General features: G+C 39.5%; 1 protein-coding gene across 2 annotated transcripts; it reads left to right on the top strand.

The window, feature by feature from the left end:
- On the top strand, positions 1 to 27,890 carry ccdc85al (coiled-coil domain containing 85A, like). 2 transcript variants are annotated; one of them, XM_017416878.3, is made up of 4 exons: positions 1 to 627; positions 2,952 to 4,047; positions 23,184 to 23,241; positions 26,848 to 27,890. In XM_017416878.3, exons 1-4 carry the CDS (start codon positions 310 to 312, stop codon positions 26,864 to 26,866), a joined length of 1,491 nt encoding a protein of 496 aa, XP_017272367.1. In that variant the 5' UTR covers positions 1 to 309; the 3' UTR covers positions 26,867 to 27,890. The 2 variants fall into 2 exon arrangements, with proteins under 2 accessions (XP_017272367.1, XP_017272368.1); XM_017416879.3 differs by lacking the exon at positions 23,184 to 23,241.

The following is a 27,890-nucleotide window of genomic DNA, read 5'->3' as shown; positions in this document are numbered from 1 at the left end:
CAGAGCTGGCTCCCCTCGGTGTGTTTCTCTCTCCTCCCCGCCTCTCTCAGCTCCAAGCACCAGGCGCGTTTCTGCCCAAGCTGCCCTCACTTTCAGAACCGCGTTCCGAGCCGGATTCGGAGTCTGGATGAAGACCGCGCCTCTCCTGGGCTGCTCCGGGGATGATGCAGTGATACAGGGAGCACAGCATCCTCTCAGCTGTTGCTCTACGACGGAGTGGAGGAGTGGAGAGCAACAGAAAGGCCGAACTATGCCCCTGGTTTCCGAACGGTAACCGATTTCCGTCCTCAAAGTCGACGGGGCCAGCGGATGAGAGCAGAGCTCGGTGCCGAACCTCCAAGTATTTCCAGCCCGTCTGTCGGAGTCGGAGGAGCTGTGCCAATGGAGAAGGCAACTCCGCCGCCCCAGCCCCAGCTCCAGCTGTCCATAGCGAAGACGGAAAGTCCAGCCGAGGACATCTCCGGTCTGAGCGACGAGGAGCTGCTGAAGTGGACCAAAGAGGACCTGGTGCGCCGGCTCCGGCGCTCCGAGGCCGACAAGATGAGCGTGATCCTGGACCACGGGAATCTCATCCGAGAGGTCAACCGCAGCCTCCAGCTGCACCTCAACGAGATCAGGGGGCTGAAGGTGAGGGGGCGCGCGCCGGGGAAGGATGAGGTCATAGGTTTGGAGCTGGAGCGCACCTGAGAACGCGCACAGTGCCAGGAATGCTCCGCGTGAGACAAGATAGCGCACAAGTTTACTGCGCCTTTGTGTAGGTAGGCCTGAGGTAAATCTGCAGGCAGGAGGGTTAAATGTGCTGACACTGTGGACTTTGTTAAAATGAGGCTTGAAACGGGTTGATTTTCTGCTTTTGAGCGAAATCTGTAACAAGTGTCCTTTTCAGTCAGCTAATTCAGAGTTTGTCAAAAACCTCAAACCTTCAGATCATCTCAGTGCGGACTTTTGTTGTTCCTCATGGAGAAATTTGTCTTAAAATGACACAAGATATGCAGAAACAATTCGACCAAGTTCAGCCACAAACGTGTGCTCACCTAAAAGAACCCATGACATCTTTAGAGAAGGTGCAGCTGAATGACTCTGCTGAAATCTGCTGGAAAAGCTAAAACTGAGTTACAGCTAAAGAAAGCAGAATAGTACCTAAAAGCCAGAGGAGGAAAAACTCAAAGCTTAATGACGCAAAACACCAGCTGAAAGGTAAGAGAAGTAAAACAGTAGCTGAAAGCTAAAGTAGCAAAAGGGTAGCTGAAAGTAACACAAAGTTTAAAGTAACAGAACAGTAGCTAAAAGTAGCAACAAGCTAGCTAAAAGCAACAAAATGTTAGCTAAAAGCTAAAAGTTTCAAATGACTAGCTAAAAGGTAAAAGCAGGCATAACTATATATATGTAATAAATTGTCATAAAGAATTCATTCATTCATTCATTAAGATTTAGAAGAAAACAATGTTTTTGAAAGTGTTCAGTAGATCTAAATGTATTTCTATGGGGAAATATTCATAAATAAAATTAAATATTTTGAAAAGCAACAAAACTTACAAAAACCAAAAGTCATAGCAGCCATCTCCTGAATGAGCCGAACAGTTTGATATACGGTATGAATGGCTAAATTAGCCGAAATGTATGCAGAAGTAGACTGAAAAACATGGAAAAATAAAAAAGAGGATAACAATAGTGTGAGTGCTGAATCAGCATTCAAACAGAAAAAAACCCAACAGACTTTTTAATTGCATTTGTTGCACTTGGAACAATTTAAATTTTGTAATATTGCACATTGCCCTTGGTAGCCTATCGCTCTGACCAAATGGGAGAAGAACAAATTGTTCCCTTAAAGCATGGTGATAGCTGTCTAAAACAGACCTTCATAAGGTAGAAATGATGCTCTAATAGTGAAGATAAAGATACAAATCTTAACCTTTTCTGTCTGTCTGTCTGCACAGGCCTCACATTCTCTGAAAATCCTCCACAGAAATCGTTAGAAGATGTTTATCTGGTCCACGTTGAAATGCAGTTTGACTGAAGATCAATTAGCACTTGATTTGAAGTTGTATACAGCCTCTCTTTCCCTCAGTAACCTTTACATGTATACCTTTTCTAATAAGGATAATGCGGCCCAGTGTCCACAGTGTTTACAGTTCAAACTGCCTGAGGTAGCCTCAGCAGCACATTGGGATCATTTGCCTCACTCGGAGACCTTGTCACCTCTACCTATCCAAACGGCCTAATTACACTGAAAAGAGCTGCAGGGTTTGACAGGGAGGGGAGCGGGGACAGGAGAGGGAGGATTTAGGGGAGAGTTTAATTGTTACAGGAGGAAATATGGAGGCCTTTTAGAGGTGATGAAGGAGGTTTAATGTCACTGACTAAAATGCCCAACATGTATCATCTCTTTTTTCTTTCTAATTTTATTTCTCTATCTCTGACAGAATATTACAGCCTATATTTTGCATTAGATATTGTAACTATTCTTTTTGATTAAAAAAAAAAACACAGACACTGCTGTAATTTATTATCACCTGCTGTAAAAGGAGAGAGCAGATAATGTTGTGTGTGTACATCAACCCAATTCAAGATGGCCACCACAGCTAATCAACCTTAGCCAACACAAAATGTTTTACAGATATTGAGCTAATTTTTGGTGTGGTAGTAGCTGAAAGTCATCCTCGACGCATTCTCTGAGTGCTAACCAATCTTGCAAGATTTCATAATATTGCATGTTATTGCACATAACGGGATTTACAAGGTTTGATCAAAAATGGATATAACACTGTCACTTGGCAGCGTAAGATGATCCTAGTTAAAAACGTCTGACAGGAAAAATGGCAGGTGATATGCATTCCTTCAGTGAGTACTTGGCCTTTATTTGCGTGTAGGCTGACTCTAATACTACTGTTAGGTTAGTAGTGTCATGCTTTATGGCTCAGTTTAACTCATAATTCTTTTCTTTTTCCCAGGACATCAATCAGAAGCTGCAGGAGGACAATCGAGAGCTGAGGGACTTGTGCTGCTTCTTAGATGACGACCGTCAGAAAGGAAAGCGTGTGTCCAGGGAGTGGCAGCGCCTTGGGCGCTACAGCGCCAGCATCATGCGCAAAGAGGTGACCCTCTACCTTCAGAAGCTCAAGGAGCTGGAGCTTCGACAGGAAGAGGTGATCCGGGAGAATCAGGAGCTGAAGGAGCTCTGCCTGCTGCTGGATGAGGAGAAGGGGGTGGTGGGCGGCGGAGGGGGTGTGGGGGTGAGTGGGGGTGGAGGGGTTGTAGGGATGGGAGGATGCCGTAACTCGATAGACAGCCAGAATAGTTTGCTGCTGGTGCCGGGGCAGGGGCTGCTGATGAGAGACGTAGGGGATGGGAGCAGCACCTCCAGCGCGGGGAGTGCCGACAGCTCCGATCACCCCCATCACAAGCAGGCTCACTTGGCTGCAGGAGTGGGAGGGGTGGGCAGTGGTATAGAAAAAGGGAGTCCTGAACTTTTGCACAAACCCAGGTGTAGCAGCATCAGTGGAATAGGAGTAAGTGTTGGAGACAGGGAGGTGTCCAGTCCCGAGTTCCCTGCTGGGCGCCACCGAAGCACGAGCCTGGAGTATCCGTACACGCTGCCGCAGCTCTCCCGGCCCCGCTGTGGCTCCATATCTGTTCCTGACCACAGTCGAGTCATGCGGGGCCTGAGTCCAGAAAAGTACGGACGCAACATAGGCCATCGCAGTCCGGAGCAGCACCCCAAGCACCATAGCTCCGATCTCCTACTGGGCCAAAGGCAGAACTTCCTCGGTCACGGCGGCAGTGGGGAGCTCTATCAAAAGTACCAGAGGAGCAGCATCAGCAGTACAGGCTGTGGGAGTCCTGAGCCCCGGCATGCACATTTAGGAACTGGTGAGCATCACGAAAAGAGCTGCATGATTCAAGGTGGCAGCCCCGAAACCCATAAGCACCAGTACAGTATGAGTCCTGACCACGTGAAGTTTGGCAGCCCCGTGAGAGACGGGCAGAGGAGGCAGGCTGGAGACGAACTGTCACCACATCATCGGAGCATCTATAATGGCATGAATGGTAGGTGTGTGATTGTGGTCCCGTGAAGTTTGAAGTCACGAAAAAATATAATTCTGTAATAATCAAACTTTTCCTTGGACAGATTTCCTGAAATACTGTTCACTATCTTCAAAGGGATAGTCAAGTCATGTCTGAAGTGATGTTCTATTACTTGATAACTACTGAATAGTTATCAATAGTTATTACTTTATCATCTGTGGCATCAGTCATCGATCACTTCGTATGGAGAAAGAGCCAAAAGCCTTCATCCAGGCTAGACAAATGGCTAGCCAAATGAGCGACAGTTTTTTAAATTGTATTTCAGATTTACAAAACAATTCTTTCTCAAATACGACATACCGATGTGAAAGAACACAACATTAGCTAATAGTAAACCTCTACTCAACTCCAGGAGAACTGAGACATTCGTGGCCTCAGCGCCATCGACATAAACACGTTCTATCTTGAGAAAAGTAAGATCCTTATCAGGAAGACGTCACCACTCTTGTTATAACACTGAACTGTGAACAAAAGAACTACACACAACGATCCTCTTACATCTACTGATGTCATCTCAGCGGGCCTATCAGTATCTTATCCAAGAATCTTATTTTTCTGCAACAAGCAGTTGCTTTTTACAAACATTGTAAAGAGATTTGTTTGACATGGCAGTATTAGGATTTTCTTATTTGATGGAAAAAAGTTAATGCTCCTCCTTAGTCTGGTTGATGTAAAATTTACAGCATTATTGATTTTTTCTTTAGGTTCTTAAGGAGATTGACTCAGTAATTGCGTGAATACATTGATGGTTTAAAAATGTTATGTTCAAGTTATCAGTGCTCAAGATTAAGGCATTATTTTGCATCTTTTGCGACACAAAAACACACACCTTTATTAGAGGATGATTCGATGTTGAATCTTTGCTCAAGTCATGTCCATCTGGGAGTTATAGATGTCAGAGCGGAGGCGGAAAAATCAAAGAACCAACTTGGCCGCTGTGTAAATACCCAGCAGTGGCTGATAATGATTTCTGGAGTCTGGAGGAAAAAGTGCTGAGTGGCACAGAGCTCTCAGATGCTAAAGGACAAATTCCTCAAGGTAAAATATCGGCCTGACTTTGCAATTTGAGGCTGAAATAACAGCAGGAATACAAACAGTGTCCACAGAGCACACAAAGCCAAACTCACAGGATTTTCACTACTGTTGTCCTTCTAAATGATGAGTTATTTACAGGTATTTATCAGTGGGTAATAGACAGAAGATAAGTTGGTGATATTAAAAGTTTTGTTGGGCTAAATGGTGGTGAAATTAGCTTGTTTTCTCATAGTGAGAGGATCTCTAGTACTGAATCTTGGCTTTGTTGGCCTTGTGCACGCTTAGGTTTTGTTTCTACAGGTGTAAAATACATATTAGCTTTACTGGTGAATCTAAATGTACTTTTAGATGGAGGTTCCCAAGCATTTCTGTTTTTTACTCACAAAAAAGAAAAGTTGCAAAGACCTGTGTCCCAACTATTTAGCTGAAGGGTACAAATAAAGAGCCTTGTCAAACATTGCATAGGTTTTTTATGCATTTAAGGCCATTATTTGTATTTTTTTGTACAGTTAGGGCTAAATATGCTATTGGCAATCATTTTTAAAGTTTATTTGATTTCCAAAACTTTTCTGAAGACCTCATACTTGGCGCTTCATGACCTAAAGTGGGGTTCTGACCTCAACTTTGGGAACCACGGCTTTAGAAGTTAATCTGATCATGTTTCAGTGTTTGTCTCATGTTTCTGGTCCTGTTGGTCCTGGGGTAGACTGAAATGGCAACCCAGTGGATCTCACTGAGCTGAGACTGTTTGAGACTAGTTGGTGAAAGGTATTTGTGAAGTAGTCTCCAAAATGTCTTGAAACGTTTGCAGGGTTCTCAGTTTCTTGATGTAAGTCACAGAGGTTCTGTTTGCTTGAATTTTCCACAATTTTGAGTCTCCATCTAGTCTCCAACAGCCCCAGGCCAGTCAGATGCTACATTAAGGGTTATACTCCATAACTTTATGAAATTAAAATATTAAATGGATGAAGCATTTTTTTATTTAAGAACATCAGAATGCCACTGCAGCCTGAGAAATTACAGTCTAGTAGTAAACATGCAATTTCATAATCTCTGTGGATTGAGCTGGATTATTTTAAAGACAAGCACAACTTTGATTTAGATCGTCATTCTGTTTCTATTTTCACTCTCGGTGCACCCTGCGGGTCTAAGAGAGCTCAATCTTGATGTAAACTGAAACCCGTATGATGTCTGCAAAAGCCACAACACATTAAAGCCTCACAAATCCTGAACTGGAAGATGCTGTGAGTGCATGGGGCACTCACTGGCCCTCAGGCTCGGCTGTTTGCCAACACTGGCATAACTGTTTTGAACTTCGCTCAGAGTGAAAAAGCATGCACCCAATAGCCTTTAACCAGGGCCATAAAAGCTTCATTAAGCCCCCATCTCTGTGTGTGTAGAGTCATCAGAGGATATCAGAGCTTGGTTGTTGTCGGAATTGCTGCTTCTCTACAACATGAATACGTCCCCACGGGGGTCTGCAGGACTCGGACCTGACAGGAGCTATAACATGAAGCGCCAGTTGTTTCGTCGAGATCAAAACCACCAATCAGTGGTTAAAGATCAGCGATGCAAACAGTCACTTCTGAATTTACTGTAAAATACTCACTTGTCTCTAGCTGATGACTTCCTATACATACATAAACTGACTACAGCAGAAAAAGAAAATGAACAACAGTGAATGTAGACAAAGAAAATTCAAAAGGAAGAGCAGATTTATGATCATGTCCATCCTCTGACCCAACCTCACAGTCTTGACCTTTCTGAAAGAAGAGGGAATTTAATGCCTGTGGCCATGTAGTACACTCCACTTGCTTGGATTATCCTCTAAACCCTTTGCGCAGTATTATTTCATTTTTGATGTACTTGCATGTATGGGTGTGTGTGTGTGCAGTTTGGGTGTGTGCAGAAGTGTCTCATCTGTGGGTCAATGTAGCAGAGAGGGTTTATTTTTAACAAATTAGCATTTCATGTTCAGCTGCCATTCAGCAGTGCTGATTACTCAGTCCATTAAATTTTTTGACAAAAAAATGAAATAAATGCAGATATTAAAGCACTTCGACCTTTACACCCTTTCTGAAACAATCTGCTGTTGCATCTTTTGGGAAGCTTATCACACATATTTTCATCTGAAAGGAATTACACCAAAATAAATGACAGCATAAAACATGTAAGTCATAACATTGATATTCTGGTGGATGAAAACAAGCCTGGGTGAACTTTTGATCCAGACTCTGAGGCAATTAGTACATTCCAGTTTTAATTAAAGGGATCTCAGTCAGTCTGATCATTTGTTCTGCTCCACTCGAACACAAAATGTCAAGAAAATCAGCGAAGCGGTTTTTCACAAATTGCATAGAAATGAACAAATGACACTGAAAACAAAACTAATTGTAAAACATACTGAGCTTTTTAGCAGTAAAAGGTCACGTAAATTAGAGAAGAAAAGAAATTAGTGTGTGACAGTTGAGCTCTAATGCTGCCAAAGACCGTGAAGATCGTTAAATGTGATACTGAACCAAAATGACAATTTAAATTCTGTGATTACTGATTTAAAAAGTATCTGTCCTCCTATGAGACACGTTTCCTCTCAGAGAAAATAATCATCCTTGAACACTGTGGTCTCTTGACCCAGACGGAAGGGTGTGTGTGTGTGTGTGTTTGCTAAGTCTGCAGAATCTCTTCACTGCAGAGGATCTTTTTCAAGAAAGAGCCGAGACTTAATCATGTTTTCTGCTTTAACAATCACAAGTTCTGCATGTTAGCTTAAGCTGCTCAGACGATTGAAAGGAGAAGAAATAGGCTGCATGGGAAAGAACAGACGCTGCAGTGCGGGGAGAGAACTTTTGCCCTTGTGATGCCAATAAGAAACGCACACACACCCAGGCGCACACACACACACACACACACAGTGTTTACACAGTGAAAGATTCCATTTACAGGAACAGAACAAGTTTTATTCATTTGTGACTCTGCACAGAGGTTGGAACAAAACAAAAACAGAATGATTTTATATTAGTGTTCTTATTTTACTTCCTTAAATGACAGCAATAAAAAAACATACGTTTCACCATCTGATATCTTGGGACAAGAGTTATCATGAGAAATTCTCTCTTGTTAGTCTTTATTTTACTCTTATCTGGTCAGTTTTGGTTTAGCTTGCCTTAATCCTGGTCTAAATTGTCAAATTTGACAAATAAAGGAAGAGATAAAATTGGTAAACAAGAGAGAAATCAGAACTTGCCTTGAGAAACTAAATCCCATGACCAAAGAACAAGACAATTATTCATGTTCTGAACTGAATTTCTGACCTTAATGAGGTTCCTCTGCTCACATTTTTGCACACTTCAAACTACTGTTTATTATTAAGAAATGCACTCTTGTTTGAATCTAAATGTTACAAAATTAGGAAAGCTCACAAACAGTGTTGCTTGCCTAAGTAACAAAACTGGTGTTGTGCCAAAGTTTAATTCCCTGCATAATCCTACCCTCTGTTTGTGGTCCAGTCAGTAAAGTAAACAAATTACAGCACATTTTAATACATTTAACTGGAAGTTCATTTCATGCAATAATAGTCAGTGGCTGTGTTAAGTAACTGTAACTTTAATAATAATAAAAAAAAATGTTTTGGGACGTAAAAAGGTTTTTCTTTTAACTTTTAAGTGAAGAAGTTGTATTTTTTTAAGTTTAGCATAAACAGATTAAAACAAGATGTTAGGCAAATCTTGCAGTTTTAAAACATGATACTGAAGGTTAGTTAGCAGGTTTGCCTACAAAAGAAGCAAATTTTCTACAGTTTATGATAATTTATTTTACACAACACAGTTTTTCCTTCCAATTATGGTAATTCTTTTTAGGCCCCACAGCATTTTCCTTCATTTACAGTAAATCATTTTAGGTAGCACAGCACTTGAATAAGCAGTCAAGGATGAAGGTAAAATAGGGATCCTGTATTTATTTTTGGCCATTTTAAAACAGAAAATACTTTGAAGTAAAAAAAATGTACCCAGTGCTTGACACGTGTACACTTAGATGAGAATATAAACTTACATCTAAGAGCAGCGATAGTTAAACTCTAACATCTGAACTTAGTGTTTGGATCCAAAATTCAGTCTACAAATCTTCTCAGTTATTCAGATGATTCTATCAGGATCTTACAAAATAATCAAACATAAAGCACATTTTTTAACTTCACTGGAAATATCTTTAAAAATGTGGAAAATCTATGTTTCAGGTGTAGAAATAACCTGGATTTATAGTTCATGAATATATTCAATACATTCAGTCTGGAATGGATTTATTTTCCCAAAGGCAACCAAAAACAGAAAATACAGTTTAAAGGCAAAATATATCTGCAGAGAAGGCCAGACAACAAAATCTTTAACAAAATCCTGTTCAAGTTATGAATCTTATTTTAAAGGATGCTCAGTACCAAACCAAAATAAGTTTAATATCTGTAAAACTGACTGAGTGTTGTGGATGGTGCTCAGTTACTATCACACCAAAATTTCACTCAGTATCTGTAAACTTGGCTGAGTTGTAGCCATTTTTGTCTTATAAGGTCAGTTGGCTCAGCATCTGTAATCCTATGAAAATTTTTTTTCCCGTATCTGAATAAATTACAAGGTTTTTATATCTATTTATTGTTTTATTTTTTTTTACTTGCTTTCCTTTAAGTCATAAATGACTCAAACTATGAAAGCATCATTCTTTCAGCATTAATTATCGGATCAAATCATTGAAGCACATCCCTCTGTCTCGTTGCATCTGTTAATCTTTATAATTATAGCATCAGTTCAGACTCTCAGCTCCTCTGGCTGTTGTCTGGACGCGTTGCGGCCTGTCACAGCGACAGGAAGTCATCAGTGAAGCTCTCTCCAGTGTCACTGAGAAAGCCTGCTATCTCTTTTTTCTGTGTCTTCCTCTTCTCTAATTGGCTGCCACTACGAGCAACCAGCTGTCGGACAGGAAGAAAACTCTGATTACAAAGCCCTCTCTCTTTGGAGGATGGAGGATGTGCTGTTTGCCAGGAGGAGCTGAGGAAAGAAGGTTGAGGAAGTATTTGAGTGGATTACTGACTGTTTTCTTCCCCTCCTTCTCATGCTTTTTCTGTCCTCCACCCATCTTCTCCTCTCCGTCTGACTCCTCTCTGTCTTCCTCTTCCTCACTCGTCTGCCAAGGCAATAGATAGAAAGCATCCCTTGATAAACTGTGAAGTCTTGCAGCCTGGGCAACACGGGGAAACTGAAATGTTTGTCACAGCTGCTTGGTGTTAAAGGATTTGGTGGAGTATTAGGCTGGTGCTCAGATATATCACCAGCTTCGCCTGTTTTCCTCTAACTTTATCTCTCATTTCACAAACTTACTAAAGCGAAACATTGCTGGTTTAACTTTCCAGTGGTACTTTGGTTTGGGTCCCAACAGAGGCAAATGTTTATCTGGGTGAATGCCTTGTTACCCTTCAAAAGGGAAAATGTTACCTTTAAAAGTTATCTTGCCATTTGAATTTAAAATCACAGCTGAGACTAAACAACCTTAGTCATTTGAGTGTTCATTAACCAAGCAGAGCTTGATTAGGCACTTTGTTTATCTACCCTCGGTGCATATTATTGTCATTTTTAATCAAGACACTGTCAGCGTCTTCTCTCAGAGGTGGCTCCCCCTGGATCGAAGCAATCAGCCGTGGATTGCCTGTTTTTGGTGTTTTCTTCAGACTGTTCTTCAGACTATTTTTGTCCCTTCGTGTTGTATGTCCAGCCAAAAACCCAGACAGCAGGAGAGACAATGGGAACTGGAGTGTGAAGTGTGTGAAAAAAACAGACTTTTTGCTTCAGGCTGAATTCAAATATGTAGATAAAGTTTTGAGGACAACAGAATAATCAGAGCATGAGCTTGAAAAGCATTTAAACATGCTGGTAAATCGGCTGGTCACTTTATTAGGTACACCTTAGATCCCACTTTGCCTTCAGAACTGCCTTAATTCTTTGTGGCATAGATTCAACAAAGTCTTGGAAACATTCCTTAGAGATTTTGGTCCATATTGATATGATAGTATCACACAATTGCTGCAGATTTGTCAGCTGCACTTGTATGATGCAGATCTCCCGTTCCACCACATCCCAAAGATGTTGGATTGGATTGAGATCTGGTGACTGTGGAGACCACTGTGGTCCAGTGAATCAAGATCAGACCAGGCAATGTTCCTTCAGTTTCTTATTGTCCAATGTTGGTGAGCCTGTGTGATTTATAGCTTCAGTTTTTTGTCCGTAGCTGACAGGAATGGTATCCGGCGTGGTCTTCTGCTGCTGTAGACCATCTGCTTCACATGTTGCGTGTTCAGAGATGGTATTCTGCAGATCTTGATTGTCCTTATGGCATTGTGGGAGCAGCCCACTGAGCTGAAAGGAAATTAGTTTGCTAGGCCAGCTAATTAACTGGAAGTCGAGTGGCTTCTATGTCCAGGGGCAGGACTGGGCCTGAGGGAACCCCAGTCAGTCCTGAAGTCACCAGCAGTAACCACAATCAGCTGTGTTAGATTTACTCCAGGTGTGGGTTGTAGCATGCTGTTAGGTGGCAGTTTGAAGCCTTCAGGTGATTAGATGGAAGTGAAGCGGGAGAGCTGAGCTGGATCAATGTTGATGAGTGTGTCATACAAAGCGCATGAGCTTTAAAACTTGACATCTGGCAAATTTGGGCTGACTGCTTCAGCTTATTTAACTGCCTCTTATCATTCAAAGATAATAAACTTTCACAGTCTTTATTAATAATTGATTTCATGAGAAATACTCCTCAAAACTATAACACACCTAATAAATTTTAAGGTTTGCAGCTCAATTGTGTTTGAAAAAATAATTACTTCTTGCATGTTACTGCCATAATACTGTAAACGGACTGCTTTTATATAGAGTAAAGCACCTTTTCACACACATTAATGCTTCACTTTCTGGGTTAAATAGTCTCTTACAGGCTACATTGACCTGTCACTCTGACATACACACACTCACACATTCAGCGGATTGGGGGCAACATGAAGTTCAGTGTTTGGCCCAAATACATTTTATTACGTAGAGTTGGAAAGGTTGTTGAGCTTTTTGAGTCTGTAAAATGTAAAATAACTGTGAGAATTTAACTGATGCTCAAAGGGTGTTCAGGACTGTCTCAGTCAAGACGTCTGCAACATTAAATTTTGTATTATTTTGCAATATCAAACTATAAAAAGAAGCTACGGGATTTTTTTTACTTTGAAATATGTTAATAAAACTGAATTATGCAAAATCTCTGCTGGAAATCTTTTTTATATCTTTACTTGACTGAGTAAAATCATGTTAAATTAAAGGCTTAGCATTCTTTGAAGGAATGAATATCACCCACTGTCTTTTATGCCAGAGTTTTCTGAAACTTTGATGAATAAATAACTGTAAAACTGTAAAGCCATTTTTGTGTAGGCTAAGATCAATTAGCTGTGGTTGTCTTGAATTGGTTTAACTCCAAAAGTTATTCCATTGTAGATGTATATCTTATGATTATTTTCTGAAATGTTCAATAAAATTCATCCAGCGTTTCATATTTTGCAAAACAAACAAACAAATTTGACTCCAATAGTTATTAGTGAAGTTTTAAACACAGATTTCATGTGATCAGTTAGCAGTCAAAGCATAAGTTTGGGATCAATCTCAGCTACTAACACACCAAAGTTTAGGTCAGTATCTGCAAATTGTGTGCGCTTTAGCCAATACTGTATTTGCTAAACATGCTTTGCTGTGGCGGCCATCTTGAATGTGGCTGACTCAAAGTGATAATGGTTTTGTTACACACAAGCAAAAACATGATCACTCTGCTTTTGCCTTCTGTGATAATTAAGCTGAGAAATGAACCTCTGAGCTTACTGAATATGTCGTCAATAATATAAGGAATTGAATTTCTAATTTCTTGTTTGAAGTTGTGCATTGTTGTGAACTGCTCAGATAGCTCGTTTGTTTGTCTGTTGCTGGTTTGTTTTCTCAGTGGTCAAGCACCAGATGGGCGGCTTTTCTGCTCCCATTAATGTGATGGCTTTTACAGCTCAACCATCTGCTGAAAGAATGGAGAGTGAGATAACACATCAGGAATATAACAAGCCAAAAGGATGTAGTTATCCATTTCCTGGGGCACGGGTTTATCTCCTGCCCTTATTGTGCATTATGTGCATTTGATATAATGGTTTTTCTGATGAGAGTGACAGGAGAGCATGTGTACAGCTCCCATTACCGCTGATGGATCGGCTGATTCTACTGACACGGGATGATTGGCATTATATTTATGTCATTATCTGCCATGAGGTCTCTTTCAGCTTCTGCTCTGTAGGATTTCCTCTCAGAGATATTGGAATCTATTTCATTACCCCCCGCTGCTCCAGACTGGCTGGCTCATTTCCTTCACCATTACAGAAAAAAAGGTACATTTAATTACCACTTTCATCTAACTATGGGAGGACTGCAGCTGCAGGTAGCATGTACCACTGAGGCAGTTCTTCAGTTGCCTTGAACTTAAAGTGTTTCTGCACTTTAGAAATGAATGCTTGATGATTAATAGTCAATAACTATGCTTTATGTTAATATTTCTGAGATTGTAGTTCTTTATATTACAGTTTAAATTAAAGGTCTAGCTTTTCATCAAGGAATGCATATTTATTCTGATTCGCTGTGGGGACCATCTTGAAGTGGATTGAGTCCAAAAGTTAATTAGTTGTAGATGTACATTCAATGAATGCTCTCTGAACGTTTTATTAAAGTCTGTTCAGTGGTTTATAGGATATTTTGCTAAAGAACAAATAGGGTTAACACCACACACACACGGACACACAGTTAAAAACATTTCTGCCTTTAACTAAAAATCCCATTTTATGTGAAGAAAAGCTAAGAGCAGAAATACAAGATCAGAATTGAAATTCTTATCTACAACCAGCTGTTAGGTTTGTCTGTGTATGCTCATTTAAAATGCAAGCTGCATTGTGCTTCCTGAATTCTAGCGTGCATTTTCTCCCATTGTTCTGCAGACTGCCTACATACTTTTTTCACAGCAGGTGCAATATGTAGCATTGTTTCTAAAAACAGAAAAATCTAAAGGTCTTTTTAATGTGGCACAACAAAAGGTTCTTGTTTTCACTCAGGAAAGAAGAGGCAAAATATCAGAAAAACTTGGGAACGGGTTTCAGCCTCAGAACGCGGGCCAACCAGGTCCAAAGGCTTGTGGGAGTAGAGAAGACAGAAGTCATTAAATGTGGCCCCCATGGTGTTCGAAGAAACAGCAAAGCAAGGTGGGACGCTTGAAAGGATGCCATCCATCACAGCTAGTGAAATTAAATGTTGTATCTCTTCAAACCTCCCCATCTGAGATGTGATCTGAGGCACGCATCACAATCCTCTGCACGTTACCGAGAGCCCAGTCTGTTATATTATTCATCAGCTCTGAGGAGGGATGGCTACTGACATGTTCAAATAGGACAACAGCAGTTTATCTTGCAAGTGTCTGCTTAAATATTTAATTTACCTTTGAGAATCATAGCAGAATGCTGCGGCGACATGGAGACACAACACAGAGGATAAAGCATCAAAAGAAGAGTTTGGGGACAACGCTGTCACGTCACACACAGCGAGAATGCTTTCTGACAGTTTCTTGTTGAAGTTTTCTGTTTAAATCTCAAACTCACTGAGGATTTCACTGGACTACAGCGAAACTCCAGAATCTAACAAGGCTTCGTGTTTGGATGTGTTTGTGTGAGTGTATATGTGTATATGTGTGTATATGCACACATATACACACATCCAGTCCTCATAAGCATCATCAGACTGCAGTGTGTCAGTTATTTTACACACTCTCTTCTGTCTGCAGATATGGAAACTTCAAGTTCTCGATTCTTTTTCCCCCCACAAGTTCAGTTGCCTGTATCAGCCATATTGAATTGGACTGATTATAAAAGTTAACAGGTTGTAGATGTTCATCAAATGATTACTTTCTGAGAGTTTCTTTCAAATCTATCCACTGGTACATGAGATATTTGCTAACACACAGACAAACACTCAGACAGGGCAAAAACATGATTGCTGCTTTGCCTTTGACAGTATGTGATAAAGATGTAAAATATTCCCCCATGGCTTATTTTCATGCTCACAAGGCCAAATGTTTTGTGCAAAGAAACAAAAATCTTTCAGAAAAACAACCCTCAAAGAAAATAATGATGAACTAGAGACACTGAGAGAGTATAAATCTCCACCAGAGGCCATAACGTCAATAAAAAAATAATCTGATCCGCGTTGAGATCCGAATCGACACCAACATTTAATCAGTTGTTTCTTGTGACAACCCCAACATTTCCTGAAAACTTTGTTATAATCTGTTCATTAGTTTTTAAGTAGTCTTGCTGATAGATAAACAAACACTACTGAAAACATAACCTCCTTGGTGAAGGTAAAAATCTTTAAATCATGGATTTTCTTAAGTTAAAATCTTTGTTATTATAGTGTCGTAAATACAGCCGGCTTATCTTAAGAAGTGCCTTGCATGGTTTTGATTTTGATTTCTGATCCTTTTCCTTTAAGAAGGTGCTGAGTGTCCAGTAATAAATACAATCAACATTTATTACTTTGAATTATGCATCAAACATTTGTGCAATTTTCAGATTCATACCTAAACCTGATCTTTGGAAAAACTAAACGAATGTGGTGGTTTATATAATGTATGAAATGTTGAGTTTTCTTTCGTAGATATTCTTCATGATCTGTTTGACAGTGAAAATGACATCTCATTTAATCTTTGAGTTCTCTTTAAATCAACTGGGAAACCTTTTGTACCAATTTAACATTACTTTGTCCTTTTCTTCTTCCTTAATTATTTACTTGCTTTGGTTTTTCTCTTGTCTTAGCAGGGGTTTATCTTTGCACTTTGTGTTTTGTAACAGGATGAGAAAAACTGCCAAGGTAAAAAAATTCTGAAAATAGTTTAGGAACATAAAACATAAACAAAAGCAGAAGCAGTTAAATTTTGATGTGGATCTACTGTAGCTCACTTTTTCTTTGACTCAGAAGGTTATGTGCTTTCTTATGGCTGTTGTTTGTTTGGCTGTTTATTCTCAGGATTCTTCAAAAATTAATGAATAGATCTGCGTTAAATTTTTAATACAGGCACAGTGCGGACCAACTTAGAAGTGATTAACTTTTGATGTTGTTTAGAATTTGGATCCAAAGGACGTTTTAAGTGGTCTTGTTGGAGGTTTGCTCTGGGAGATGGCCCCGCTCATTATGTGTCTTTAATTTAAATAAAGAACTGCTCTTTGGCTGGAAGTCAAGCTGCATCCTTTTTCTCCAGTGTTTTATAAATATTCTGCCTATTTCTATCAGTGGCATTAAATTCTTTGGTTGGTTAGAGCTACTCTTAGAAGAATTATTAAAAAACTCAAAAGTTCTGGAGGTGCTTGATTAACATTATTTTAACTGAAAGTATTTCAAGATAACAGGTAAAAATAGGTAATTTTCTATTTTACCCACCTCTTAATCAATGTATGGTTTAAAGATTTATGAAGTTACCCTTTAAGGGATAGTCTGGTCATTTTTGAAGCTATGTTTTGTCAAATAGTTATCAATAGTCAGTCATAGAGCGCAGAGTCTGGAGGAAAGAGGCAGAAGTCTTCATCCATGCCAGGCTAATGGCGACCCAAATGAGGGACAGTTTTTTTTTAATTGTTTTTCAGACTTATAAAACAACTCTGTCATGTTGGGTGGAGAAGGAGGCGAACCCAGAGCTCAGACTCATCTTTCAAAAGAAACTAATTTATTAAAATAAAAGATAATCAAAAAGAAAGGCTGACGTGGCAGCAAAACCAAACATAACAAAATCCAAACCTGAGACACAAGATGAGAGGGACAACCAGACAGCGCGTGAAGCAACAAGGAACCAGCAGTGAGTGGAGGAGATGACCGGGTTTTAAAACAGAGGGTAATTAGGTGACGTGGGCCCAGGTGAGTGATTACAACTAGGATCAGGTGAAGATGGGCGTGGCAGGAAAACAAGAGACTGACTGAGGAGAAGTGAATGATGACAGGAAACAAAGACACGAGAAACAAGAGCTGAACTAAGACAAGGCTAACAAAGATGACTGAATAAGATAAACAATAAACTCAAACTGAAACATGAAGACAATAAAAGCAATAAGCTATACACAAAAACACAAAGAAAACACAAATCCTGACAAACTCTTTCTCAAAAACAATAAAAGCAGCTTTCTAGGCCTAAAAAAAGGCCTTCTTTTGGTTGGACATTAGCCTGGATGAAGACTTCCTCCTTATTCCTTCTACGACTGATGTCGCAGCTGATAAAGTAACTATTGATAACTATTAAGATAAGAACTTTATTGATCCCGCAGGAAACTGTTGTGCCAGGGTTACAATACAAAAAGGACAAGGAATCACACAATTTTGACAGAACATCCCTTCAAAAATGACGAGACTGTCCCTTTAAGCCAAGTTGCTCCCCGCCTCAGCCTGATGAACTGACTCTCTGACTGACTGCGAGCTTAACGGAAGGTCACTGATCTACAGTGCATCTCCACAGGCTTCTCCTGCACAGCCAGCCTGAATAATTTATATAGCCGATTTTCAGAAGATCTGAGCGAATGGCCATGTGAAATTACCTTGTATTGATTCTGTAAATTGAGAGAAGAAGTGGGTGTGATAGGAAGAAATCGGCAGATTGGAGACGATTGAAAGATGAGCGGTACTGATGTGAGCAGGTGATGTGTTTACAGCTTGATTCAGACATCAATGTCAAACTTATCACTGGTTTTAGCACATTATACAATCAGATATATATGTTTTTTGTTTGAAAAAGTGCTTCTGTGTGCATTTGGTATTACAAATATTTTTGAAATCAAGCTATTCAAAACGGTCCTAAATGATCTCCATAAACTGTGAGATTATGAGTAACCCAGAGTCAATAATTGGTGTCTGGTTGTAAAGGAAAAAAGGTTACCCATCTGTAAAAGTGATTTATTCAGTATGGGAGCAGCATCTCCCAAGCCAATCTCACAGATTTCTTTGTGCGAAAATTTAGAGCCTTTCACCAGAGCTGGGGAGTACAGAGGTGGAATTTAAGGAGCTTAGCACCGACATTATTCTGGAATAATCACATTAACTGTATACTCCTGCTCTGACCCACACCAAACCCTGTTTCCTCTACACATCTCTCATATCCCAATAAATCCAATTTTGGTCTTAACACCCTGCCCATAACTAAATCAGCAAACACCATCCAAGTGGGCTGTATGTTTATTTACTTTATAGGTCCCCTTGAGGAGGTCACAGATGCTGGTAAGAATTCAGAGAAAGTTTCATCACACACCAACTTCTCTGTGGTTAGAAACTCTGGATTTTGGAGTCTGAGTTAAACTTCTCCATCGCGAGACAGTAGACGATCTTGTGACTGTATGTGTGAGTGGAGTGTGTGTGTGACTGCCGATCATAAACAACTCATTCATTCAAGGTAATACTGTGAATGCTGAGTCAGCGTTAAGCCTTTTTTCAAAACGCTCAGCCTGATTGGAAATAGTGTGCTGTGCCTTTTTGGTTTAACATTTTGCTATTTTAGCCTTTAGCCACTGTTCTGCTACTTTAGGCCAGCCTTTTGCCATTTTTAGGTACCATTTTGCTCCTTTTAATTTGAAGCTTTTATTATACTCTTATTTAAGCTTCTGTCATCCTTATTTTAACAGTTCAGTTTCAGCTTCATCAGGATATTTCAGCAAAGTCCTTTAGCAGTCAGTGTTCACACTGCAGTTACAGAAAATGGAATTTCTTTAGGTGTCTTTGTGTGCTGAAGTGGTTGAGGACCTAAAACTAAGTTAAGTTAAGTTTAGCTTGACACACTGAAACAGAAACTGCTCAGTTTTCTCAAACTTCTTGAAACATTTCTTGCATTTTTCACCCTTTTCTTATTGACATATTGGTACTGTTCACTGTTGTTGTAACACAACAGATGTATATATTCTGTTAAATGTTATCCTGTTAGCATGGGTTTCTGCTGGGTTGACTCACACAGTGAAGTAAAACTACTAAGAATGCCTAAAACTGGTTTTCAAGACAGTGATGACGGGCCCTACCAACAAGTCTCTGAAGAAGCATACTGTTATGCACTGACCTGCTTTTGCACCCGTATGACAAAGTTATACAACTAAAGTGAGCACATCTGTCAACCTTAAGCCTTAATGTGATTTGGTTTTTACATTATAGCTTTGTACAGTCAGTATCTTACCTGCAGTAAGCAGCAGTCAGCCTTTGGAGAACCAGGAAGTAAGGAGGAACTCCTCAGAACAGGGCTCATTCAAAAGCAAAGCTCCACCATCTAAAACTACTCAAACTCAACTTTTTTTTAGCTGTTTAAGTTGTTGTTATTTTAGGGTTGCTAACTGTTTTGTAAAATTGTTTCATAGCTTAAAATTAAAAGGCGTGTTTCCAGGTTAGAAACAGTATTTCTCTTTGATCCAATGAGATGTTTCTGCTGATTTTAGGTATCACCTTTAAAGCCATTTATGAAAAATTTTGGTTAATCCACTTTAGATCATTAAATCATACGTTACCCTGGTTTGGTTAAAAAAAACACAACTTTTACGTCTTGTGTTTATGAAAGCAGAGGAACAAGAAGCCAAACACAAACGTAAATGACCTTAAGCAGCTCAGCAGAAATCGTCGGGTTTTTGTTAAATGAACCTGCATGTCGTCTTTTCACACAACAATCTGTAGAGTATACGTTCTTTCTGCATAGAATCCTGTGCTCCTGTAATCCAATTTACTTTTACCAGATCACTGTGTTCATGTCAAGCTTGCACAGCAGCAGCTTTCTGAAAACAAGCAATAGTGGAAGATTTTTTAGTGTGTGATGTGCTGAGTCCATTGATTCTTCTTTTATTTATTTATTTTTAAATAAAAACCTATGGTCATATTGCATCCCGTTAGATAACACTGAAGGCTCCAGAAGCCAATGACGATGAGTCAGCAGTAAGCATGTAATAAATAAAGGTAAGTTGTTGCAATAACTCCTCTACACTTGCACTTTGCACCATTTGTATTAGTGCAAATTTATGATTGTGCATTCGCTACAGCGAGTGCAGAAATGGTTTCTATGTTAAAACAGAAGTGATTGGATGTTGTGCCACCACGTGAAGATTGTGAGAGCTGTGATTAGGCAGGCAAGACCCTGTTTAAGTTGTTTTCAATGCTGAAAGTCGGCTGTTAGATGGGCTCTTCTCCAACGGTGGTGAGCTTGATGCCCCTGTGAGAACTTCTTCCTGCTTTTCCAAACTGAAATCGATCTGACTGCTGTCTGCTGCAGGTCAAACACCAAATACTCAAAAGTATGCATACAAGCCCACTATCAAATAACAGAAATGTTTTTTAAAAGGCTCATTTTTGTTTATCATTTTGGCTGATTCTGATGTCAGTGTTGAATTTCTTCCTGGACTGATTCACCAGATCCCCCTGCTTCAGACAGAATCTAAAAAGGACTGAGCTCAACTTTTGAGGCATTTTTTTTTTTGTGATTTTTGTTCCGAGGAAATGAGCTGCATTAGATTTGACCTTTTCCGCACACTCTTTTCTCCAAATAAAAATACCCTCAACTATTCTGCTTTGTCTCCGAAAGCCTTTAAAGGAGTTTTTCAGTGTTTTTACCATCTTGCATCATACCCTCTTTATCCCATAAACAATGGGAAAGAAAGAGGCCGGGGAAGCAGTGAAGGTGGCTACTTGAATCTTTGGCACAATGAAGCGGTCACAAGAGTGTTATGAATCTTTAATGTGAGATGTTGCCGTACCAAGGAGAGGAAATGTGCTGAAAACATGATTATGGACTCCTGGGGAGAAGGAGATTGTTGGCCAAGTGAGAAAGAGATAGAGATTTCAAGCAAGGCGGCGAGGACAAAAGAATTTTGAAGGGCATAGGAGGTAAAAGGGAACCAATTTTTTTAAAGCTTGGAACACTCAAAGCAAAGACATCTTTTTTACATCTTAAGTAAACCAGTGCTATGAAAAGTTGACGCTGTGTTAGAAAAGTTTAGATTTACAACATTTTCTCTGACAGAAAAAAAGCAAATCACCAGTGTTAGGTTGCATATGTGAAGCTAGAGTCACGGGCCTGACGTGTGTTTAAAGTTGAAGGAGTAGCGTTACATCTATCACCGTGTCTGGCTGAGTGTGTGACAGCATGACTTAACTTTTACTGCTCAACACAGTTCAGCCTGTCATTCATTCTGCAAAGTGATTGCTTTATCTCACTGTCTGTCCCTTGGTGTCATCTGTGATTAAAGTTTATATAAATCAGTCTGTGTGGGCGAGGGTCTGAGCACAGTATGAAGGTGCATCACGGCCCACAGCAGCACAGACGGAAACGTGCAAGGTTAAAGAAGGAGAACGTGGTAGTGGTTACTAATGAGATGCCTGTTTTTAATTCAAATAACAAGTTAATCAAGTAAAGGTAGGATTTCTTGAAAGAATGCATCTCAGCATGTTAGAGATTCAGACGAAGACAATCTCATGTTTATGTGTTTATGCTACCACACCAAATTTCAGCTCAACATCTGTAAAGTTCACTGAGGTAAGAGCAGTTAGCTGTGGTGGCCATCTTGAATTGGGTTGACTCCAAAAGTGAATCGGTTTTAGATGTTTATAATATGATTACTTTCTAAGAGTTTAATTAAAATCAGTCCACTGGGTCATGAGATATTTTGCTAACATGACAGACAAATGAACACTCACACACACCCACACACACACACGGGCAAATGCATTATCGTTTGCCTTCGCTTTTCAGCTGCGGTGACGATTAAAGCTTTGTTCAGCATGAACTGACAGGAAGTGCCTTATTTTATTGCCAAACATGGGGCATCGTTTGGTTACAAGTAACCACACTGCAACACTAAAAGGACAAATTGAAAACATTGTTTTTGCTGAAAGATGTCTTTAACAAAACTGCTTGCACTCAGTTGGCTCCTCTCTCCATCTTTTGTCCTCTGAAATGGATTTTTGTTGATTTTTATTGTCCTCCAGACTAAGTGAAGAAAATCTTTTTTCCACTACAACCTCAGACTAATGTGGTGTTACTGCTGTTATTTAAGCTTATTTCACATATTTCTGTCAGATCAGTGTGTTCCCTTGGTTTACAGTCTGTGTCCAGCCTCCTAATATGTGTATAATTTACCCTTTTGAAACTGGAAAAGTATTTGTGTGAATGTTGATCCAGCACTCACACTATTCTGTACCTGTTTTTTTATTTTTTATTTATTTTCAATCTAACTACTTCCTTTTAATTTGTGATATTTTAGCCATTCTTCATTGTATATTCGTCTCATTCAGGAGATGGGTGCTGTGACTTTTGGTTTTTTGTAACTTTTATACTTTTTAAAATATAGAAATACATGGAAATTGTCTTAAAAAACTGCTGACTCTTCAAACACCTTCCCAGCCTTGTTCCAAATGCCAGGAAAGTGCATTTCTGATGCTCTAAATTTCAAATTTCATCCAATAGATGGTCGTCCCTCTACGTTTTCTAAATAGCCTCCTGCTCCTGAAAGTTTTGAACCCCCTGAGTTTCAGTTTCCTCTGCAAATTTCTGCAGAGTCATTCAGCTCTTTGCATTCACACTGGATTTTGGGAGAAAATGTAGTTTCTCTAGTCGGTGGCACAAATTGCCATGAGACTGGCTTGTTTATAGACATGAATGTGTATTTACTCGTCTGATCTTCCTCTCATCGAGCGGAGGATTGGGCATTTCCCAAAATGCCTGTCACACTTTGTCTGTCAGTTTAGTCATTTTTATGTGTGATGTGTGTGTGTGGTGCTGCCATATTCCCAATTCCACATTTGACATACATTTCAAATGCAAGACGAAGCTGCTAGTCGAAGTGTTTTATTCATGAGTCATTTTTATGTACTTTAGCTGTCTAAACAGACACGCGTCAGCTCTAAATTAATGAGGCCTGTCACAACAGCACATTTAAGAATTCTCCTCTGTGTCTCCCCTCTTCTCTCTTTTTGCCACAGCTTTGATATCAGCTGGCTGCTGCTCCAACAACTGTAGAAATGTCAAGCTATGGGACAGGTAAAAACCCCTCTCCACCTTGTTTCTTTTCCATGAACCTCTTTTGAGTTAATTAGACTCTTTGAAGGAAGAAGAACGGCAAATGAAGGTCATTGTCTGTTCTTTTCACAAGGGTCCATAATCCTGTTATGAGCTCCCATTATTCTGTTTAAGCAGGCAGTGTGCTTTCTTTAGCTGACGTCTTGAAGCCTTTTTACTTTTTGTTTAGTTGGAGGAGTTTACCTTGGCAGGATTTACATGAAATAATGAAAAAAAAAAAAAAACTGAGTGCAAAGGAGATAAAATGTGGCAATATTTCCAAATATTTGTTGTGCGTCTTACTAAGTGATAAATAAAGTGTCATCGATATTTATTGTTGCGTCATTTTAAATGTGAGTTATCGCCCTTTGCCGAAGGTGAAAGGGCAATAACTTTTTTTGCTCGTATCTAATATCTGTGTGCATTTGTGTGTGTGTTTGTATGTCTGTTTGTTACCAAAATATCTCATGAACCCCTGGATGAAATGGAATGAAACTTGCAAAAATTAATAATTGGATGCATTTACAACAGTTTACCTTTTGAAGTCAATGCAATACAAAATGGCCACCACAGCTGATCGACCTTAACCAACACAGAAATGGCTATAATAGTCAAATTTACCAATATTGAACTAAAGCCTGATGTAGTAGGAGCACATATTCTGAGTCTGAATCTTGCAATTCTGCATGAGATCGTGCATAACGTCATTTACAAGGTTTGAACAAAAGGCTTTATATCCATTTTCATCATACAATAATCTTAGTTTAACTCTCTGGCATAAAAGGCAGTAGGTGATATAAGGAATGTTAAGCTTTTAATTTAGATGTTTTTCTTTTTATAAATGGACTGGCCCAGGTGTAATCAGTGGGTCTACAGAGTTAGAGGTGACCCTCTCCTGTCCCTGAGCCAACCTACGTCCTCAATCAGGCCTCAGCGGGAGCGGAGATGACTGCGCTAATATTTAATGAGTGTGAGATAAAGCATGCCTTTTCCTGGAGAACAGTGGGCACTCTTGGTCACTAACACGTGCACACGATCTCATAAATGGTTTTAACATACACGGTAAGCTCTTCAAATAGAGTTTCAAAGAATACCTCCCCTCTTTTGTTCCTCAGTTGCTCTCTACTCCCTCTTACCTCACATAAAACTGGTGAGGAAAAGCAGAAAGTGTACTTTGTGTCAGTAGCTGATTTGCAAGCTCAGAGAAAGGCAACAAGGATGTGCTAACAATGCAGACTGAAGTCAGGTCCTGCAGGTGTCCCTTGACTTTCTGCTGCGGCGGAGAACAGATGTAAGCAGCAACAAAAGGTCCTGATAAGTCATAAAAAATAAAGCCTGCTGAGATGAACATCATGTCAGGGTTTGGGGTTTCTGTCTCATGTTTTTTAAGGTTCACCCTGGTTTTTGTCATGTTTTGTGTCCCTGTCTGTTATGAGTTTCCATGATCACAATCTGTTAGTTTGAATTATTTTTCTTACTGAACCTCACTTCCTGTTTAACCTTGTTAGAATATTTTCCCTTTGTGCCTTTGGCTAATTAACTTCCTGTCTTAAAGCCACACTGGGTTTTTCTTTGTAATCAGCTCACCCGTAATGTATTTGTCATTACCTTCCTCGGCATTTATACCTCCAGTTTTCAGTTGTACTTTACCAGATTGTTTATGCCTTGTCTTTAGATTTGTTTCATGTTTGCCTTGTCTGCACAGAAACTCTGCTTTTCCAAAGCAATGTTTTTATTTGTCATTTCCAAACATATCTTCCTCAGTGCAGCACCGTTTCTAGAAATGTTTTTTTTTTCACAGGGAATTGCAGAAAACTATCCAAAACACTGTAGTAACTATCCCTGTATGCGGCGCTGTATTCCTGCCATGTAAAAACAGGAAACAAGGCTTGGAGCATACAGCTAACACTTTGGGTTGAAACCACAGACTTTATACATTATACTTCATGTCACATTAAACTACAAGACCACAAAAGTAAAATTCAATTCAGTTCAGTTCAGTATGATCCATATCTATTCAAATATTATTATTATTATTAATATAATATCAATATTTGAAAACTGCCAGTTTGAAATATTTTGCTTAAGGCCAAAAAAGCCAAAGTGTGTTTATTTTTGACTAACTTTATCTATTGTCATCATTTAAAGACAGTCAGAATTGCACAGTTTTTTAAATCTGATTTGTTGCTTTTTTTCTGCACAGTGATTTTTGACTTTTCATATGTACAATGTTTTTATAAAATAGGCTGTAGATTAAGAAGGGCTGCATAAAAAGCAACAAAACGCCTGCATACAAGGAGAATACGGTAGATTAATGAGTTAAACTGAGGTCTCTCAGCCAGTTGAATCAGGTTTGACGCTTTTAATAATGACCTATTTAGGGTGTATGAAAAATGTGCACACAGTCAAGCTCATCAAAAGACCCCGGTTAGAGAAAAGAGCTTCAGAGGCGGACTGTACATTAGAACGAGAACATTATTTGAAAAGTGGGGCTGTTCGCTGTTTCTGTTATTTGCAGATTTATTGAAAGTCTAATTACAATCATCCTGCTCTGTTTCATGCTGGGACGGCTTTTTGCAGCATAACAAGTCAAACGTCATCAGAAATTATGGTCTATTAGAGAATTAGGGTGGAATAACATATGATTAACAGTTTATTGTAACTCCCCCATTGTGCTTTAATGAGCAGCACACAATCCGTTCGTACCACTGATCTGCAAGAATCCATCAGATTTTACACTGCAGCAGTTTCATTTGTGTTTATTAAACTGTTTTATTCCAAACTAAATCTTTCTTGACCTGCTGGATGTCTGTCATTACTCTTAACTCATGGTTTTATTATCACACACCATTGAAGGCGAAAAGGCAGTATTTTTGCCTGTTTCTCTGCGTGTGCGTGTTTAATTGTCTGGATTGTTAGTAAAATATCCTTTGAACCAGTGCACAGACTTTAGGAAACTCTCAGAAAGTAAACAGTGGGTGTACATTTACTACTGACTTACCTTTGGATTCAGCCCAATTCAACATGGCCACTACAGCTAATCAGCAACAGCCAACACAAAAATTAGTTTTACAGATATTGAGGAACACTTTTACTTAAAATTTCATAATTTACAAGTAAAATCAACTTTGTCTGTTAGCAAAATAATCTAATGAACCACTGGATAGAATTTAGTGAAACTCTCAGGAAGTAATTGCTGGATATAAATTCACAAATGATTAACCAAAATGAAGATGGCTGCCACTGCTAATCGATCTTAGCCAACACAAAAATGGCTCTAACTCAGTTGGACCAACACTGAGTTAGATGTTGTTGTGGTAGAAGTGGAGAGCCGTCCTGTGTGCTAACACATCTCATGAGGTCTTAGAACGTTACACATAATTGATGTTTAATTGTACAAACTTTGTTCATAACGGCGACAACTCTGTCCCCTCTAATCATTGGACAAATTTAGATTAAAAGTCTGGCATATAAGCCGGTGATATGCATTCCTTCCAGAAATGAAGTGCCTTTAATTATTTTTAGCATTCAGCATCCATTTGAATAAAAACGTCTCTCCTCTTCCTGTGCTTCTCTTCTCTTCTGCAGCTTTGATGCATCCTCTTGACAACCTGCCCACCCACGCCTCTCACAAGAAGTAGGGGTAGTGGTGGGGCAGCCCTCCTGCGACTCTGGCCTTGAACGACTCCGGGGCCCCCGGAAGTCGCCCTCCATGGCTCCGGACCGTCTGTAGTTCCAGGCCTCAACCATGTCCACAGCCCTTAAAACAGCCTGCCTCCATGTTTTCATTTCTACATATCAAGAGTTTCGGGAGATTTTGGCTGGATTGGTTTTATTTTACTGATGTTTGTGTAAACTTGTGAGGACTGCCATGGCCGAACGATTTCGAGTGGATATCTCTCAGTACCAGCTGTGGTATCGCTGCCTCCTGGAGAGAAACTAAAGACAATGGGGCTTGGTGAGGAGATGAACAGGACTTTGCTCTGTTTGTGCTGCTACCCTCTGTTTACATATGTAGATCATCATTGGAGAAGCACAGAAAACTTGTTCAAAACATACCACCTCTTTTCCACACTTTTTATTCTTAATTCTACATTTTCTATCTTTTTTGACATCCCTGATCTTCATCCTTAAGGTGTGTAACGAGACCGGTGTAATCTAATGTTGCGTCTCCAAATCCAGTTGATCGTGAGTTGAACGTGGTTGCCACTGTCCACATCCTCATCAAAAAACTTTTCTGCCATTCCAAATGAACTTAAAACATATTTTTCAAAGATATACTTCCTGTGTCTTAAACCAAGATGGTCGACATTACTAGCTGCTGACAGATGTTCTAGTTCTGCAAGATGCAATTATCAGGTGTAATTTTGTTTTTGTATTATTTTCTCTGCTCCCTCAAAGCGCCTATATTGAAGCTGGGGAGGAAGTGATACATTTCTCAATATTGTTTGTTTTTTTTTTACACAAGGAAGTAATGTTCGAGTAAAAAGTAGATTATTGGATTAGTTTTCTATATATCTATATATACAAATATAATATGATTATTATTTTTGACTTACTGGTATTAGAACTATTATATGAAAATGCATATGATGAATCAATTAATAAACAGACATCTTTATCTAAAAGTG

This window comes from Kryptolebias marmoratus, linkage group LG3, assembly GCF_001649575.2.
Source record: "Kryptolebias marmoratus isolate JLee-2015 linkage group LG3, ASM164957v2, whole genome shotgun sequence".
NCBI lineage: Eukaryota > Metazoa > Chordata > Actinopteri > Cyprinodontiformes > Rivulidae > Kryptolebias > Kryptolebias marmoratus.
This window is presented reverse-complemented; position numbering and strand designations above follow the sequence as displayed.

Coding starts and splice junctions, on each gene's coding strand:
- ccdc85al (XM_017416878.3), top strand. CDS start 310: ATGAGAGCAGAGCTCGGTGCCGAACCTCCAAGTATTTCCAGCCCGTCT. Junction 628..2,951: donor ACGAGATCAGGGGGCTGAAG/GTGAGGGGGCGC, acceptor TCTTTTTCCCAG/GACATCAATCAGAAGCTGCA. Junction 4,048..23,183: donor CATCTATAATGGCATGAATG/GTAGGTGTGTGA, acceptor TTTTTGCCACAG/CTTTGATATCAGCTGGCTGC.